The sequence below is a fragment of the Cimex lectularius genome, unplaced genomic scaffold (assembly GCF_000648675.2).
Source record: "Cimex lectularius strain Harlan isolate CLEC.00 unplaced genomic scaffold, Clec_2.1 scaffold165, whole genome shotgun sequence".
Taxonomy (NCBI): domain Eukaryota; kingdom Metazoa; phylum Arthropoda; class Insecta; order Hemiptera; family Cimicidae; genus Cimex; species Cimex lectularius.
In genome coordinates, this window is record NW_019392863.1 from 246,968 (window position 1) to 267,850 (window position 20,883).

At 33.3% G+C, this 20,883-nt stretch overlaps 1 protein-coding gene across 4 annotated transcripts in view; it reads left to right on the top strand.

The window, feature by feature from the left end:
* The window catches only part of LOC106670312 (atrial natriuretic peptide receptor 1), a 501,739-nt gene that overhangs the window by 143,390 nt on the left and 337,466 nt on the right, over positions 1-20,883 (top strand). For all 4 annotated transcript variants that reach the window (XM_024228825.1, XM_014400509.2, XM_024228826.1 and 1 more), the window contains 2 exons: positions 5,629-5,788; positions 5,852-6,084. In XM_024228825.1, the coding sequence (XP_024084593.1) occupies positions 5,629-5,788; positions 5,852-6,084 (393 nt within the window). The remainder of the gene's footprint in view (positions 1-5,628; positions 5,789-5,851; positions 6,085-20,883) is intronic.

Below are 20,883 nucleotides of genomic sequence, written 5' to 3' on the forward strand. Positions count from 1 at the left end.
CCAATTTAAAACCATCCTAAATTGTAATGCTTACCTGCGCACAAACAACAACCTTGAAATAAGCTGGTTTATGAAAATAAGATGTGAATTATTAAATCTAAATATGTACAAATTTGGCCAGATCAATAAGCTATGTTCTTAATGCAATAAAAACGAAGAGGAAAGCATTACACATTTCATTGCCCACTGTTCAATTCTTTCTGAATTTAGAATGCTGATATTTGGAAAGTGCTTTCTAACTAAAGAAGAATTGCTTGTACACTTACGAGGAGAAAAAGACTGGACCAAACTAGTCGAGTATTGTAGAATGGCTTGGAAGTATAGAGAGAGAGAGAGAGAGGTTAATACAAGAATTTAATTATGATTAAATCTTCATCACACCTGTTTAGCTTAACATTAAAGAACAATTTATTAAAACAATTTTAATAGCATGTAAAATGACATATATTTATTATTTATGTATTTATTATATTACATTATGTATAACTGTTATATGTTACTATTGTTTAAATTTATTTATTTTATTTTTATTCATTTTATTTATTTTTTTGCATAAATTATATTATTAAACTAGGGTTAAGATACGTTGCTAATTAATACTACATTCTATTGCTTTGTTAGAACATTTATTGCTTATACAATTTATATATACGTGTGAGTCCTCCCCTGACGGCCTTATGACCATGAGAAAAGCCTGTTTAAACATATAAATCCAGATTAAACTACATATTGTCAAATAATATAAATAAAGGCAATTTATTATTATTATTATTATTATTAATTACCATTAGATAATTAATCAGAGGATTAGCGGATTACTTGGTTCACCAATGATTCAAAAGAATGTTTTATATCAGTATTTAAATAAATAATTGAGTTGTTTTTCTTGGACTTATTATGCTTCTTCCGATCGATGACAACGTGCAACTTGCGTAGACATTTATAACGTGTCGATTTGTTTTTATCGCTTACTTGTCTGTAAAAATCTGTTCAATCGGTTTTATTTGGTTTCTAAACATATCAAGCGGTTCATTCAAAATTTTGGTGTAGTTGTTAAAAAATATGGAAAAATTGCGTTTAGGTGGTTGGGAATTTCATATTGTTTAATCGATAATTAAATTAATTAAATACTCCGCTGCTCGAACGGGTTGATATTGTTTGAAATAAAATACACTAGGAATTCAGTCATGTGTGTAAATTAAACCCCGAGGGTAAATAAGCATCAAGACCTTCAGATGTCTCCACCAGCTTTTAAAGGCAATTTAGAATAATGCTTTGAATCGAACCCTTCTTTAAAGCTCCCCGGTGGTTATTTTTCGTGAGAAATCCTTTTTTTGAAGGCAGGATTGGTAATGTCATTTGATTTTGTTAAAAAGTTTCGACATCTTGTTAAAACAAAAAATCACTCTTTTAAAACATCGACTTGGTCTCGTAAAATAATCAACTCGTAAACCGACAAGCAAACAGAGACCGCCAATCATAATAATAATTTGCGAACGAAAGTATTTACAACAATTGAAATTGTCGTTCATTATTAAGTATTAATTTTGCTAGCATTGAAAAAAATCTGTTCTCACGCTTTTAGTTTAAAACTGAAATGACACTTGTGTGTATCCGTTTGAATGATAGTGAAGTACAGAAATATAACGAATATTAAGTAAGTATTAGGAATTAAGTTGCCAATTTAACACTATATCACAACTCTCCCTCTCTCACTCTCTCTCTCTCTCTCTCCCACACACCCAGACACACAGATAGACGCACACACTACACTACACGGCATCGACATCCAGCGGATCGCAATGCCGCCCCACAGCACCCTCTGGCAATGATTGGCGATGGCTTCTAAGACCGGTAAACCAAGCCCCTTATGCAATGAAGGAAATATAATACGCGCGCGGGCGACATTCATACACACACAATAAGCTTAATCAATAATTGTTTATTTTATTCGAAACATTTCTAAAATCTTATTTTTTAACGCTTTTGTTTTCATTATCACTTTCGGTTTACTAACATATTTCATTTATCCAAATTAATCCGTTGATACCATAAAAACGTATTTTATTTATCTATTTTTCTTTCTTTCTGTAATATCTCGAAACCAAATCAAAGGTAGTACTAATTAATTTGCTTGTTGGTTGAATTTGTATTAATTTGTAATTAAACACGTGCAATCGATTAAGGGAGCGGTGGTATAAATAAACGCCCTCACTATATGTGGCAAAACACACACACACACACACACACACACACACACACACACACACACAATCTCTCTATCTTTCTATCCGTCTATCCATCCATCTATCTATCTATCTATCTATCTATTTATATTTGTCTATCTATCCACTTATTTATTTATCTAACTATAAATGCATCTCTCTATTTCTCTCTCTCTCTCTCTCTCTCTCTCTCTCTCTCTATATATATATATATAGAGAGAGAGAAAGAGAGAGAGATACAGAGACAGGCATATATATATATATATATATATATATATATATATATATATATATATATATATATATATATATATATATATATATATATATATATATATATATATATATATATATATATATATATATATATATATATATATATATATATATATATATATATATATATATATATATATATATATATATATATATATATATATATATATATATATATATATATATATATATATATATATATATATATATATATATATATATATATATATATATATATATATATATATATATATATATATATATATATATATATNATATATATATATATAAGTGTCAGCTTAAGTAGGATTCACTAGGACAGTATTTTATTCCTAGATTTGATTTAAAGTGATATTCGAAGCCATTTTCTGGAAAGAAATATGTATTATACAAACGTACAATGTTAATAAATAAAAAAACACATTCTTTAAAATGTGCCAAATATTCATCTAGTATATATTTAAATGTGCTTCATTGGCAAAGTTATTATCATTTGTGTCGGAAACAACGTGTCTCTTATGTTTCGACGACGGGGAAAGCTGCCCACTCGAAACATCGTGTGCAAAGTTTATGGTTTGGCACAATGGCTCTTTTCCTTCTGATTCCCATGGAAATCTTACCATTTTACTCTCATTTATCCTGTGGAGCTTCTACTTGAGAATAAATTGTTTTTTGTCCCTTGATTTAGTAAATGGTGTTAGTTTGTGGAGTGAAACGATAAAAGCTTTTTTTGTCAACAATTCAACATCCATTATCAGCAAGCATAATAAAAAGCTCATATTATCATTGTTTAAACACAATTATCCAATCATTAATGATAGCTGTATTCTGAATCAAAGCCAAACATTCATATTTGTTAAATAAGTGTTTGTTTATTATTGAATGAAAACAAGATTTGTCTGTGTCACAGTTTTTGGCTTAAAGATTTTCACTAACATGGAAGATTTCGGACGTGACATCACTGATTACAATGACACTTTTTGATTTTATCACGTCGAAAAATAATAACAAAAATAGTCTATTTGTTTAACTCCAAGCAAAATTCATTTCTTTAAAATTGTATACTGTTGTAAAGTGTGAAGAATGATAGAGGCGAAAAGAGAAAAAAAAATTGAAAATGCGTAGAGCATAATGAGTTTAGGCCAGAGATTTTGTTGTAAAAGATGGGGTAAAAATCCAAAATTAGCCTACTGGCTGTTTACAACAACGGTTAGACCTCTGATCTCATACGAAGCCCAAAAAGTTTGAAAAACTCACAAAATTTAATAACAAAAATTACAAAGATTGGCATGACTGAACATTACAAGGGCAAGGCATACTTGACAATTGAAGTGGCACTGGAAATACCATCGGTGGACACATGGATCGCATTCGAAATGACAAACAGGCTCCTGGGACACAATGAAATTAAAGCCTTAACCCAAGCCTAAAAAGCCTAACTAAAATCAGAAAAAATATACAAATAAATTTAATGACACAACGTCACAAACTCGTGAGTGTGTGTGAATGAATGAATGGGTTTGTGGTGGAATATAGCATGCCCCACAGACCCACCTAATTAGGTTAGTTTTTTAGGCAGAAGGGGGCAGCTCTAGCTTAATATCACATACTCCAATAACTCCCCAAATTTATTACACTGGACATTATTACTAGACAAATTGTATGAATGTATTTATAAGATTGAATGTGTATGATGTGTAGGCGGGCCTGTGGTGGAATAAACAGTACCCTAAAGATTTGATTAACCTAACAAAATTAAATATTATCTTAAACATTGTTTATTGTGTTTATTTTTTAATTAAGCGATTATATTCTTTTTTGAAATATACAATGTACAAAAATACAATTAACGTTTACAAAAAAATATAAAAAACACAACTAGATAACTGGATATAATAATAAGTAGTTCGAAATAATATAGTAAGTAAGTTTTAAAGTTTATTACAAGTAACATACAACAAACAACTTAATCTAAACTGCGCATAAATGAGTAGGGATAGTTATAAATTATTCTTATTCTATTAATTTTAATTAAATTACGCGATATATGCTTTTTTGTTGAATAGAAAAAACAGAAAATAATAACCAAAAACAAAAAAATTGTTAATCCACATTTTACATCCTAAATGTACTTGTTAAATGTAAACAATGTTTGTAAATCTCAGACTCTGAAGATGATCTCAATAAAGATCGAAACGTTGGCACGATAAAGAAAATGTTTTTCTGAAACCTATCACACCAGACCGCATCTCACGATTTCTGAATAAAAATTAATAATCTTCATATATATTATTCTTAAGTAAATTCGTTATTAAAAATGTGGATTAACAATTTTTTAAATTTTTGGTTTATATTTTCTATTTTGCTTTATCCAGCTAACAAGAATATATCGGTTAAATTAATCAAAATTAATAGAATAAATTAAAAATATCCCTATTAATTTTTGAAAATACCTGCTTTTTTGGCTGTCAACACTCATCGGCTTTCGCTTCCCGGTAGCTGAGCAGTCATAAACATTTTTTTGGAATATTTTAGGTATCGAATGTTGACCAAAAAAAAAAAGTTTTTTTCTATCAAGTCGTTGACTCAATACTGTTAATCTAGTAAAAGTGTGTTTTTATATTCTCTAATTTCGTGGTCTGCTTGACCAATTAATATATTACAATTAATTAAGGTTTTTAGTTGAGATAAAGAAGTCAATGGCACGAGCGGGATTCGAACCCACGATCTTCGGCTAGATACGCCGCTGCTCTACCACTTGAGCTATCGTAACCTCGATCCACTCGGACACTAACTTCCCATCTAAACCCCAAGATCGTTGGTTCGAATCCCGCTCGTGCCATTGAATTTTTTATCTCAACTAAAAACCTTAATTAATTGTAGTATGTTTTTATGTTTTTTCATGGTTAAAAAATTACAATCACCAAACCAATTGGAAAATATGCAATTTTGTGGAGTAAACCGTAAAAATTTTCAGTTTCTTGCAAAATAAAAATTGTGTCAATAGAACGTCCTTTTCATGATTCAGAAATCCAATCTTTACTTATGACGTTGGACGGATTTGATTCAAATTATTTGAATTCGTTTTTAAATATCGCTTTAACGTTGAACGCACTTTTTGTTTCAGATGCTTTTATCGGTCCAGTTTGCGATTATGTCATTGCTCCAGTTAGTAGGTACTCAGGGGTATGGAAGATACCGGTAATCACAGCAGGCGGGCAGGCGAACCATTTCCAATACAAGGACGAAGAGTTTCCGACCCTCACCCGAGTCATGGGATCATACAGGTGAACACAACTACACTCGGCCCAACACAACTTTATAATTACTTATTTGAATCTTGCCGACAGATCCATCGGTGCTGCCATGACCGTCATACTGTCCAACTTTAATTGGAAAGTGGTCGGCTTGATTTACCACAACCATGGTTTAAATTCGTCCAAGGGAAACTCGAAATGCCATTTCATGCTTGCTACTGTGTTCACCGCACTCGGGCAAAGTTCGATGCACAGGAGCTTCAACGATTCCGCGACCCCGAATGACTTCAAAAACCTGCTTCTTCTCGTTTCCAAATCCGCCAGAAGTGAGTTTTTCCTAAATAATTTTACACAAACTGCACTGTGAGGAAATTTAAAAACTAAAACAAAAAACTTAAATTGTTAAATAATTTTTGAAGTCATTCAAGATTAATATTGATGATAAGAGGTTAGAAAATGTATTTTGTTTATATACTGGCACTTTTGCATGTTACTTTAGTAATGTTATGCAGGTTGGTGGGCCTAGCAACGATCTGCTTCCGGTGAGTGCATAATCGCATGACCAATGCAAAAACCAATTTTATCCCTTTATCCGTTTTGATGTGCTCTTTAGTTGTTGATATTGTTTGTTAGTTTGCTAATCAATGTTTGGCCACATCGTAGTGTTTGTCCCCTTTGTCTAAATTTGATGAAATGAAATGAGAATTTGATTAATCTTGGAGAAAATAGTTTTTTCCGTGAAGAAAACTTGGTTATTTGTCTTGTAAGAAAATTGGATTTATCGACTTTAACAGGTTTTATTTATAAAGACATTTAAAAAAAATCTATTTGAAATACGTTGGGGTCAAATTCATTGCCTTAATCGTGGCCCCCACAAGCGCCATTTAAAAGTAAATTTAAAATCATGTTTTTTAAGAAATAAGAGAAACTGCCCTGACATAAATCAATGAGCAATTAGTAAATATCTGTCAATTTATTTAGCTAATACTGGGGTCCACGGTGGCCGAGTGGTAAGGGCGTCGACTTGTCCAAGTCGTACGTCTCTATCTACCTAGAAACGACCAACTGCTGCTAGTGACAAGGTTGCCGACCAATAGTCTATTTTCTGCAGTCCAGAAAAAAGCTATAAAAGCCCGCAATGACATTTGTAAAAATTCTTGAAATGGACGAACCAGAGGCAAGGAAAGGAAAATTTGAATAGGCAGTTTTAAATTAACTATATAGGTATACTTAATTAAGGTTTTCAGTTGAGATAAAAAAGTCAATGGCACGAGCGGGATTCGAACCCACGATCTTCGGCTAGATACGCCGCTGCTCTACCACTCGATCCACTCGGACACCAATCTCCCATCTCAACCACACCTTTTGAATTTCCCCTTCTTTTTGCCATTTTTCAAAAGTCGTGTAATCAATTTGATTCTCGGCGACAAATGAAATGGCCACGGAGAGCTTTAGTGAAGTATACTTCATTTAATTAATTAAATTCACTAATTTCGTGGTCCGCTTGACTAATTAATATATTACAATTAATTAAGGTTTTCAGTTGAGATAAAAAAGTCCATGGCACGAGCGGGATTCGAACCCACGTTGAGATTGGAGGTTGGTGTCCAAGTGGTTCGAGGTCACGATAGCTCAAGTGGTAGAGCAGCGGCGTATCAAGCCGAAGGTCGTGGGTTCGAATCCCGCTCGTGCCATTGACTTTTTTATCTCAACTAAAAACCTTAATTAATTGTAATATATTAATTGGTCAAGCGGACCTCGAAACTAGTGAAATTATATAGGTATATTTGGCCCCTCGTTGGCCACTTCAAAGCATAGTCCAATGAATGGCACAAGTTCATCAGAAACCATGCCGCACATTAATTATGTAGCAATATATGAAAATATTTTGGATACACAAATATATAATATTTTAATTTGTCACATAATCCAACCCTACACGGAAACTACCAGGGTTCACTGATGACTAAACATGTTTTACTGCAGTGTGGTTTGACATTGCTTCCGTCACATTCAGTCACAATCAAATATTTTCTTTCGGCTTGTTTCAAACAAATTCCGGTGTGTTCTGGGCGTTAGCGTTTATACCTAATTTACATCAGATTTGACCCAAATGTATGGATTTCCGCATAATTTCAATACAAGGATAATTGAGTAGAAGTTGTATGAATATACTACAACGATGAGTGCACGAGCTTTTTTATGTTGTATTTTTATTAAGTAAAAAAGTCACCTATTTTTTGAGACGGGCTTAGCATACCTAATCTACATCAGATTTGATCCAGATCTAAAAGGATTTCTGTATAAACTAGAATACAAGGCTAAGCAGGCCAAATTACTTGAATATTATCCAACGATCAGTGATGATTGATCAACTTTGATTTTGTTAAAATTAGCCTTGGGGGGGGGCTTAGCGTTTTTCTTAATTTACATGAAATATGATCTAAATGGGATCGGATATAACTGCAAGGCTAATTAGCAGGGAAAATAATTTGAATATATTAGTACGATGAACGCACTTATATGAATAAATAAATGAAATCCATAAGCTGATGGCACTTGAAAATATTTTAGGCTTAGAAATGCGGGATCGTGGTGGCAGATTCGTAAGCGGGACTTGAATTGCTACACTAGCGGTTCTTGGTTCGAATCCCGGCAGAGCTCATGGGTTTTTAATGGATCATATAGCATGAGTAAAGTATTGTAATGTGATTCGACCTCCTCTCGTTCATGATCGGTAGTTGGTTAAGCCCTTCTGTATGCCTGGAATTACTAACTTAATTGGTCAATACAAAAACATTTGCTTTCTTGTGCCCTTAAGTAACAGTAGGCAACTGTATAATTGAAGGAACACGTACCCATTAACATCCCAAACCAGATTATAATCAAAGTTGGTCAATAACTGAACAACCTCTTAAGTAACACAACATATCAAATAGTATTTTTTCTCTTTGTTTTTAACTAATTACAGTTAATTATTTACAAATTATGACAACATTTTTATTATAAAGGTTGAATATTTCAAATCATACCTCAGTCAAAACGGGTCTATTGGGCTTGGATGAAACCGATCACACCTGTAACTTCATTCAGTCTCAATTGCACTCCTCATTCGGACAACAGATTCAGACCGAGTTCATGGGAGGCGTGACAATGCGAGAGGCACTCATGAATAAATTTCCATCGCACACCGTGAAAGGAATCCAGAAGTGAAATATGTTTAAAAGCTGCCGGATCTCCCTGGGTCTTCTTCTGGTCACGAGGAGAAGAAAAACCTTCTTATTTCTTAATAAAAATGGATGGGCGGGTTTGCGTATATGACGTTATATACAATTTTTGTATTTTATTCAAATGCCGTTTTTAATATCGCTCACGGGTAAATAAGTTATGGCACGATTTTGACCTGAATATAGTCATACTTGGCTTGTATGTTTATGTTACAAACTTTTAAGTTTCAAGTAAAATAAATTTCTCTCTCATTTATTTTGTTCTATTATTTTTATTATTATTAACTTTATAACCTCTATATGAGTCTTACTATTATAATTGTATAAAATAATCAAGAGTAATTTGAAAGAATGAAAAACACTCAGTTATTTCGTCATGCTGGAATATATCCACTTTATCATGACTTTGAAGCAATTTCTAACCATTTACACAGTTAGCAGATTTAAACATCCACTTAAAATGTTAAGAACTGTGGCTACAACCTTAATGAATATGCGAGTTTAGGCTACGTAGTGGATGAGATCTAGTGAAATAGTTATAAAAAGAATAAAGTGAAATTACAGTAAATAGTAAAGCTAAATAAATAACAAGAACGGGAAAAAACATCACCAATACTACTATAATGCAAGCATTCAAGAGCCAGATGCAATTCATTTATCTATAAGGAAAACAAAATTGGGCTCCGAAACCCATTTTGGCGAACCCCACTTCTTGCAATAAAAAATCTGAGGGTACAATCTTTTCCCTCATAGCAGCCGATCTATAAGAGATTTCTAATATAATTTGTTTTGTATTAAAGCGAGTATTAAAATTAATTAATTCCATAACAAATAACTAAGCAAATTTAAAAAAATAGAAGAACTTCCCAAAAAAAGCCGGCGTCTTATTGACTTATTTATTTAACGCCATTTTGAGAACTACATACCTTCCCATACAGTAGAAACATTCTTACATTAAAATGATCCCAAAGCCCCATAAAAATTTAAGCTCCCAACCATCTTATCGTCTTATTAGTTTATTACCCGTTCCTTCTAAATTATGCGAAAAATTAATTTACAAAAGGATTATCTCTATTTTTATTTTTTTATTTTTTTTTACTGGGGCTTCCGACATCTAGGTCATTTCAGCCCCCAATTATGTCTATATTCTATTTACCCTTTAAAACACTACATTCATACAAATAAATACAATCATACACATAAGTACATCCATACAGTACACTCAATTATCTCTATTGCTACTTCAAACGTGCTCATCAACTTCACAGAGTTACGGATTTCATTACTTCCTGTCACGAGCAGAATCTGTAGACGACTGGAGTGTTTCTAGGTGTTTCTCAGGGCTTCGACAAAGTATGGCATGAGGGATTATTATATAAATTAAAATTAATTTTTACCCTAGGCATAATATATGCATATTATACAATCATATCTTAAGGATTTTTTTGCAGTCAACCAGGAGACGGAGACTTTTGCGATGGAGGATGTGCTTGTAGATGTGCTCCAAGGGTCAATACTCACTACGCTGTTGTACACAATTTTTACTTCTGATATACTCACAAATGAGAATACACATACCTCCATATGAAGATGATACCACCATATTAACAAGTCATCCCTCTTCTACACAAGCTTTAATTATGATGCAAAACCACATATCAACAATTGAAAAATGGAGCAATCTTTAGAAAATAAAGTTTAATCCCTAAAAGTCACAACATATCACCTTTACACTCCGTCGTGAGACTTGCCCTAGCATATACTTATAAAATGAACCTGTTCCTCAATCCGACAAAGTTAACTATTTAGGACTTACATTTGATAGAAGACTAGCTTGGCATCTACACACACGATTAAATCAGCTTAAAACAGACACTGATTAAACTATTTAAAATTGTTTATTACCTACACAACCTACAATCAAAATTACCATTAAAATCAAAACTTTCGATTTACACATACTTACTCAAACTTATTTGGATATGCCAAGTTAATGGATCGGCCAAATATTCCAATATTCAAAGATTACAAAGTTTTCAATCCAAAATTTTAAGACTAATTGTTTCTGCCCCTTTTTATGTAAACAATAACAGATAAACACTTCACAGAGATCTTCACCTGCCAACAGGTCTTTCATCCATCACAACATTACAAACGTTTTCCTAGTAAATTATAAAATCACATTAACACACAAATACGATTACTCCATTCCCCACAATTACTACGTAAACGTCTAAAAAGAATATGGATAAGAATTAATGTTAAATGGTTAATATGGTGGCTTTCTCTATAGTGCCCGTAATGGCACAAACATAAACTATCCAATCTGCTGGATGTATATAATACATGCACAGTTGTAGATACAAATAAATGAAGTAAAAAAAAAATAGACTTTTTGTGCTTTAAGTTTGTTTTAGATGATTTGTGCAGGCGTATTCCTCCACTTTACTTATAGTCCTAATGTTTTTTTGAGTAAGTTATTTTCCGACCAATCGCACATACTTTGGAATGACGGAAGTTAAAAAAATAAGAAATGTTGCTGCAATAAATCTATTTTCTCTTAAACATTGTAAATTTGCCACTTACTTTACCCTATTTATAGTCCTAATATATCATATTCATGTAATATATATATATGTAATATATATATATATTCATGTAATTTTCTGTTCCAACCGCATATATTTAAAAAAAATTGAAAACTTTGAAGGTGTGAAGTTATTCTTAAATTAATCTTCCAATTAGTTCCGCTTGATCCAGTTGTGCATCCGTTCGCTAATGCGCTTTGCAATCTTATAATAGTGGAAATATTATCTTGTACGTTCTTTTATGAATGTTATGTAATGTTGAACAGTATGAAAGGATAGATGTCTCGTTTCGTTTAACCAAATGGGTCGTTTCAAACGTCTTTGTGAAAATGTAATTGGATCTTTAGTTAACTGTAATTGTTTGGCTCTTTTGTTCATATAACCATTGTTTATTGACTAATGATGAATGGAAATAACATAACCTATTTTCATTTTGTTTGACATTTTACTTTGAAACTTCGAAAAATATCTTAGATTTATTAAACAAAAAGATTTAAGAAAGAAGAAATAGATCATAGTATATTTTTAAATAAAATTGTTTACTTGCATGTATGCATAGCATCATCATAAAATCATAAATCATAGAAATTCGGGAGTTTTAATTAGACTTTAAAGGTAGAGGATAATTAAGACATAATTATACTGTACACAGCCATCATAATAAAGTTCGTGTATGTATTACCCTTAAGAAATCTTACTTAATAGAAATAATTTGAGGTGGGGGTCAATTCATTTTTTTGGAAAAGATAGTTCTACTCACAGACTGTTTTAACATTAACTAATTTCTATCAAAAGCTGTAGTAGACCTCTTAAACATACAATTGTATGTCTAATAATAACTTTTATGGAATCAAATTGTTATCAATGGGATCTCCATTATCCCCAATTTGTTCTTTAATATTTATGGATCACTTTGAAAAAAATTCTACTCAAATCAAATAACGAATTATTTAATTCTGTGCACTTGTGGAGACGACATTTTATTTATATGATCGAGAACACTGGAGGATCTAAATGAATTCCTCTAACTAATTAATTCTTTACACCATAATATAAATTTTACATTTGAAATAAATAAAGATGGTGGTTTAAACTGTTCAGGCTTAAAAATGTTCATACAATAAATAACCTAATTGAGATAGACATATATAGAACACTCACAACAACAGACACCACGATACCAGCTGATTCTTCTTATTCATGGAAAGGTTAAAGGTGCTGGATTCATTTGGCTCATTGATTGTATGATGAAACTCCCTTTAAAACTCAATAACTATGATTTTTTTAAAATTAATTAAGGTTTTGGTTGAGATAAAAAAGTCAGTGTCACAAGCGGGATTCGAACCCACGACCTTCGGCTAAATACGCAGCCGCTCTACCACTTGAGCTACCTTTTGAATTTTCCCTCCATTTTGCTTGGATTTTGAAAATGAAATGTGAACTGGTTCAAATTTCGACAAAAACTCTTTTGACCAAAATTAGGCAAGAGAAATGCCGAAGGGCTTAACCATGATTTTCTAAGATCAGTCGGTAAAAACGGTGAAGAATTTTTTCTTCTGAATTTTTTCAGAAGCTTAAAAGATTGCATTGCCTCCCTCAGCCTGTTTCGTCGGTCCTGGCTTCTCTTACCTTTCTCCACCCGCAAACTCCTTGTACTTATACTTCCCGTCTTCGATTATAGCTGTGTGGCATACGGTGATCTCTCGGAGGGGGAGAATGCGCGACTGAAGCGTATTATGAATTGTTGCGTAAAATTAGTGTACGGCACCCCACAGGGATCCCGGGTGTCGGGGTTGTATTCCCAACTATCCTGGCTATTCCCCTTCTTCCGTGCACATTATTTTCTAGGTTGCTTTCTTTTCCAGTCCATCCACCCTCGACGTCCTCCTTACATCATCCAATCCCTCCAATTCAACTCCTCACATCTCACTCGTAACACCCGCTCATCCCCAATCGACCTTATCCTTCCGCAACATACAACCCATACCTTCGAAAGATCCTTTCTGATCCGAAACCCTAAACTCTGGAACTCTCTTCCCTTTTCTATTCGTCACGCTGCCTCCATTTCCTCCTTTAAGTCCCACCTGTATAATCACCTCCTCTCCCTCCAAGCAGAGACCTCATGTTCACATTTGATATTTTTGTTTAATATTCTTGTAATTTTCTCTTCGGTCCTGCCTTACTGGTATACATTGTGCCAAGATTTTTATCTCTTTTTACTTTTAATTTCATCGAAGGATATTCCTTTATTTATTTCATGTAAATTATTCTCAGCGGACTCCAGTCCCAGAATAAAGTTATTTTTCTTCTTCTTCTTCTTCAAAAGATTAGATGAAGTTTACAAATCGTATCTAAAATCTACAGTAAAGCAGTGCGGAAAAATGACAGAAGGAGAATTTATTATTGATTGGTTTGAGCAATATGGAAATAAATATTCAACAAAGTAATGCTTTTCCAATTTAGTTTTTTTGATATTAACAAAACTTGTTTACTGTATATTGTTTTATGCAATTAGAGTACATTGTTGTTGTTTTTTATGAAGAAATTTTATTTTCTATCATAACGAAGCCGAAAGCCTGTCTTTCTCTCTTATTATTATGGGGTGAAGAGAATTTATACCAAATTTATTTCCGCAAAGTAAGCGAAGGGAATCGAGTTACATCAGGGCGGAAGAGTATCTCTCGAGGATTACTGTCAGCACCTTATAGGATTTCGTTAATGAGATTCCCTAAAGAAATAAGAGGCGTCTATTTTTTATGGTCCAACTCCTAGAAGAGAGAATTGGTCCGCGGGACGGGACTGGATAATCCTTTCAATTGAAAACCGGTCTCGTACGGCCCGATGGAAAAGAAGTGTTTTACGCAAACGGGCCGGATTAACGATTTAACTCTTAAAGAATTGTGATAAATTGCTATCACACCCATCAGCAAGGATGTAGGTCAAGTTTACGAGGTGGCATTTGTCTTTGATGGAGCAATTATTTTATTCAGAAAAATCTCTTTTCGAAGAAAACCAAAAGTATTTTGAAGGGCTATAGTTTTATAATTTTTTTGGTAATATTCACGATTTCCTTCACTTAAACTGGAGCTCAATCCTTTCGAACATGGATCGGCAAACGATGGCCCATCTACAGTTTTCAATCCGGCCCACGAGTTAATATTGGATGGAAAAACAGCACGTAATTCAAATGAAGATGGCGTTCTTTAACAAAATAGCCGACAGTCGAATTTTCGAATTACATACTCACAGACCTCTAAAGTTATTCCTACATTCTGTTTTTACTGTTTCCGCATGTTTTCCTCATTACTTTATTTTGGTAAGATAGTTGCAAGGAACTTCTGCGTAACTTACCGTTTTTCCTATTCACCCATTCATCCTGTCCGTGCAAGAGTTTTCCAAGTTAGTATCCTTTATTGTATGTTCACTAAAGGAAAATTGTATGTACTGCTGACTTCCCTCATCACTTGACTCATCTTAGCGTCATTGTGCCGTCTCCTCCCTTATGATTTCCAATTTCGATTAGAGTTTGGTCTTCGATGGACCCACCAGCAAGCTTGTTAAGGAGCCCCAGGAAATTATGACCTGCTTTCTTCCTCTCATTTTTAGATTTCCAAAGAGATCTCTTGTGTCTATATGTATTTTATTTTGAAATGGCTGTATCGCTCCTATATTTTCTTGGCTCCTTTCTCGATCAAACCATTCCATCCCATTTCCCTTTCCTATATTTGCAATTTGTTAATATTTAAGTCTACACACTCGCCACACGTTAACCTTCTGATCTGTACCCCATACAAATCCAACAATTCTGCGACAACCATCTGGGATTCCATACCTCACTCATTCGCCGTGCCTCAACCCTTTCCACATTTAAGTCCTGTCTATTTGATTACCTCCTGTCCCTACAATTTAACACCGAGGATGGTCAATTTTCTGTTAAATTTCCTTTTTTTAATTCAGTACGATTAATTTATCGTTATTGTATTACATTAAATATTTATTTATATATTAATTTTGACAAGAATTGTTCACACATTTTGAACGTTTTTGTTATGCAAGGGGCGCAAAGGCCCAGTATAAAATTTATTGATTATTCAGAAATCCTGAGATGCGGTCTGGAGTGATGTAGGTTTCAGAAAAACATTTTCTTTATCGTGCCAACGTTTGATCTTTATTGAGATCATCTTCAGGGCATGGGATTTACAAACATTGTTTACATTTAACATTTAGGATGTTTTGTTAAATGTAAACAATGTTTGTAAATCCCATGCACTGAAGATGATCTCAATAAAGATCGAAACGTTGGCACGATAAAGAAAATGTTTTTCTGAAACCTACATCACACCAGACCGCATCTCACGATTTCCGAATAATCATCGACTAACGGTCACTGATCACCACACATAAAATTTATTTTCTTTTTCTTCAGTTTTCTTCTTCTTCTTAGATGATACAAATCCGTCTCTCAACTCTTAACAAGTTCAAAATTAAAAAATTGACTATAATTATGTACCTAGTATACATGTCAATACCTTTTTGCACTTCGTCCGCAATGAAATGAAAGTTTTTGATACCTTATCGATATACCGTTTAATTAAAAAAACTTTTCATGATTCGATATTTCTGATATATGATTCGGATTCTCCACAGTAAAAAAACAGTAACAGTTAAGACACAATTATTCAACAAAACAGAAAATAGCCAAATTTATCATATTTTCGAGATTTTACGCTAAATAGCTCTATTTAAAACAGTGCTGCTATTAGGTAGGCAGTCGAAAACGACAGAGATAGATATGCACTTCGATGTGAAAGCAAGAAAGGCAAAGAACAACGAAGCTTTTTTGGAATGTCTAAAAAACCGAATATACTTCGCAAATTGCTAATTTTCCCTCAACTACCCCACCTGATTCCTTACCAACGTTGAATTGTTGTCTTTATCTCATACTTGGGTGTAAACATAAAAGGAAATTAGGGTTGGGAGCGAGTTTTTACAACGAACCGCTGGATGGAGGTTCAATAATGTTCAGAAAATTGACTACCGTTCGAAAATTGCTATATATCTTGCAAAATTTATAATTTTCAGGTTTCAGCATTGTTAACTGGTTTTAATCAATTTTTTTGTAAAACCATTATTACAGCCTTATTTTCTGGCTCAAATACTGCAAGAAAAGTGAATTGAATTATAAAATTTCAATTTTTAGGAAATCGATTTTCTGCCGCATTTACTCCACTGTGCGCCAGTGAGCACTTGTTTTCATCTTAGAGATAATATGTGACAAGTGAGTGAGTACAAGGCCATTCAAGTCAGTTATTTTATGGTAAAGTTATGGAGTCAAATAAAATAAACTCATTAAGAGGTCCAATATGTTTAGTACAATATTAGTAGCTGTAGACAGCCTGGGGGGGGGGTAAGGAGGTGAATGAGAAAAAATTTTGAAATATAAAAAAAATGAAGTGTTGTAAAATGTCTGCGAATTGATTATAATTTCTTGTGAAAGGGTAGGCAAGTGTTTATAGCCTCAGTCGATATTTTACGATGAATGATTTAAGATTACCATCAGTAAGGAATTAGGTAAAAGACTCGAGATTTTCAATGATCGATGTCTCAGTACCTGTAAAAGTGAATCAAACCTAAAGTACCATTTGTCGTGGTTAGCGTTTCTTCTGTACAAGAGTTATAAATAGATCTTGGTCCCAAATGGAAGCCAAACTTGATGGAAGTCCGTTGTTTCAGGCCTTTGTCGAGAACACTGCGATGCACGTAAAACCATGTTAAGGATCTTTCTTTTTCCAATAATGTTCCAAGCACTTCTCGAGGTGTATGCCGAAATCTTTCGTATTTTCTCTGGGGTTTCTGTGTCCGTCCATTTGGCAAATTGGATTCTGTTTGTTCTCGTTCTGCTTGAAGATTTTGGAGTTCTGGACAAAACTAAATGATCTGATTGAAAGGATTGTATTTATTGATGGATATTTTTTTTTAAATTGCACAATAATAGAACAAACCAATTTAAACGGTTAAATTTAAATATAACATGAGAAAACGGAGTCGGACGTTTGATCACATCGGTAAATAACTTGTTGTATACTTTTATAGAGTAAATAATCTTTTTACATTCTTTAGCGATAAAAATATTGAAAATAAGTTCTATTTCACTCTTTCCAGAGTCATTTGTCAAATGAGTCAATTTGTTTGTTAAATTGTTTTCTTTGATGAAACAATAAATTTGGGTCAAAAATTAATTATCAGTTTTATTTCTTAAATGCATGGTTTTAAGTCGAGAGCACTAACAGATTTAGGTTTTTGTTGTACAATGGGCGGGTGATGATTTGATGTGCTTTATATTATGTTATTATATAGGGTGAGTTAAACTTCTGTTACTCTTTTATTTATTGTTGTACTTGAGCGTTTTTGATTAAACCCTCGAGACACATTGGCCTAGTTACTCTTGAGCCAAAACGTTTTAGTCAACTCTCCAAGATAGCGGAATACAAATAGGGGCTAAACTATTTCAAATGTAAAACTCACGTAATAAGTATCGATGACTAGACAGACTTTCTTTCTTGATGAATGTTACTTCTATCAGAAGGGAGAAATAATAAATAACAAAGAACTAAGAAAAACATTGTGAGGTGCCATTATAGTTCGTGGTCCGATTGACCAATTAACATTTTTCAATTAATTAATATTTATGAAAGGTATTGGTCAAGATAAAAATGGCAAAAAGGAGGGAAAATTCGAGAGGGGAGGTTGAGATGGGAAGTTAGTGTCCGAGCGGATTGAAGTCTCTGAAGCTCAAGTGGTAGAGCAGCGGCGTATTTAGCCGAAGGTGGTGGGTTCGAATCCCGCTCGTGACACTGACTTTTTTATCTTGACCAATACTTTTCATAAATATTAATTAATTGTGAGGTGCATAAGAAGTGACAAGAATATTTTTGAGATGTTCCACTCGTTGAAACAAAATGCTTTTTATATTATCCGAAGTGAAATAATTCTGGGAGAAAGAAAATCTGTAAATTAGATACGGTCTTTAAAAAGTAGTTTACATAAAGAAAGGGAGCATATGAAAATACAGGAGATAAGGCAGTTTCAACGAGTAATATGAAGTTTGGAGTGACCGATGGCAAGGAAATTTTCTTTAATCATTGCAATTTACCTGGTACCTCATACGCTAGAATACGGGTAGAAACCTTGTGAGCGAATAATTGATGTAAATACTAGAATTTTGACATCAAAGGAAACCTCTTTCTTAATTTGTGAAAGTTTATCTTAAAAAAGGCGGTATAATGAACACGATGATTACGATCTTGTTCTACCTGTCATCTCTAGTCTATCAGACCTGTTTAGATATTATGCCTTCTTCAGTATTCTGTGTAATTCTGATCGACGACAAATCTTTTACACAAGGTAGTAGGGGGTGATTTGGTTTCGTCAGGCAAAAATCCATACATGCACGTACATACATAAATACATATACAGAGTTCTTAAATTCTCAACATCTCGCAGTCTGTATGCAATCCCAGATTTTGCAATTTACAATAAATTGCCGGCAGGCCTTGAGAATCGCCCACCCCGGGTGTTGGCAGTTCGAAGGCAGATCTTGGTCTTATTCCATTTATTAGTCAGCTCCGGAGGGATTCTGTTAACAGCTAGGTCAATTCAGCATCCAACGCGTGCAATTCCAAACCCATTCATATTCACGTTAATTATTAATTACACTCTTTCCTACTTAAATACCTTTCATTCAGCTTGGTTGGTGGAGTACTCGATATTCCTCCTTCACCCTTTTGACTCAAAATTCCACCATCGCCCCTCTCCTCACACCATACATTCACGGTAATGAGTACATTCTCACTAATAAATTCACTCTCTACACACGCTAGGTACACAAAAACTATCATTACTATATAAAATAAAACAACCCTGTTTCCACCAAAAATCGGAATAGGGGGATACTCGCTACTAGGCTCAAGTATTCTCATATCGGGTGACATTCCTACACGCTCTCCATATGGGGCCAAGGAATACACTCCTCAATTAAGTGGGACACATCGAGCAACGAGTCTCTAGATGCCGGACACATCCGGTGGCATTGCCACAAAAGCAAGTGCCCGTGTGTCAGTGCGTGTGTAGGCGTTTTTATTTGTTAGTGCCTTACCGGAAACTACGAAATATACAAATACATCACATTTAACATTACAAAACCCATTAGCAACAGCTAACATACAGTTTTTACACCATTCATAATCCTAATTACGGAAAAGGCCTGATCATAAAGGGTGACCGGAACGACAAAAAATTTAGATTTTTTCCATCTAAAGCCACCTACAAAAAAAAAAAAAAAAAAAAAAAAAAAAAAAAAAAAAAAAAAAAAAAAAAAATGAAGAAATAATGATAATCCATTATATTTCTTAGTCCGATTGACCAAATAACTTCTTTCAAAATTTTCTTTATGTAAGGTATTGGTTGAAATGAAAAAGCTAGTGCCGAAAGCGGGATTCGAACCGCGACCTTCGGCTAAATACGCCGCTGCTCTACCACTTGATTAATGATAATATTTGACTATGGAAGCAATGAACCACATCAAATATACATAAATATGATTATATTGCAACGAACTTAATCAAATTTACAGAAATATGATTATCTTCTTTTCTTTTGATTTTATTGTGTGGGCTTGAAAAAGCCAAATAACAACCCATAGAACGTTGAGTTCTTTAAAAAGATAAAGCTAAAAGGTAAAATTGGTCAATTTCATGAGAAATGAGTATTTTTTCTTAGAATTAAAACTTTAGCCATTGTTTTAGAAGATAAGTATATTCTGGGTCACAGCGCTATAAGCTCCTTTGGCAGCTCAAAGTTTAAACTACGTAGCAATCTGAATGTAGATTTATGTGAATCATAAAACTTATTTTAAAAAAGTCAATGAACACGAAAAAAGAGTTTAATAATTTATTATATTATTTTCAGGGGAATTTTTTCCCCTGTGGACACGTTTATATTAATTACGTTGACAACTGGGATCATCAACTTGAATCACGCGAAAGCTTAATATAATTAAAAAATGTGTATATTAACCATCGTTAAATCTAAATCAAATTGTTAATTAAATAAATGGTCGTTTTAATATTTTTGTTATGCTATATACACGGATTTGGATCAGTCCAGATTAGGGAGAAATAAATGTAACAAACAATGACTTTTAAATGTACTAACGCCTTCTTTTTTATATAAAATACGTTCAACATTTTAAACAGAACCAAGTTATTTGTTTAAGAACAATTTACAAAAAAATCGAAAAATGTCCTTTTCA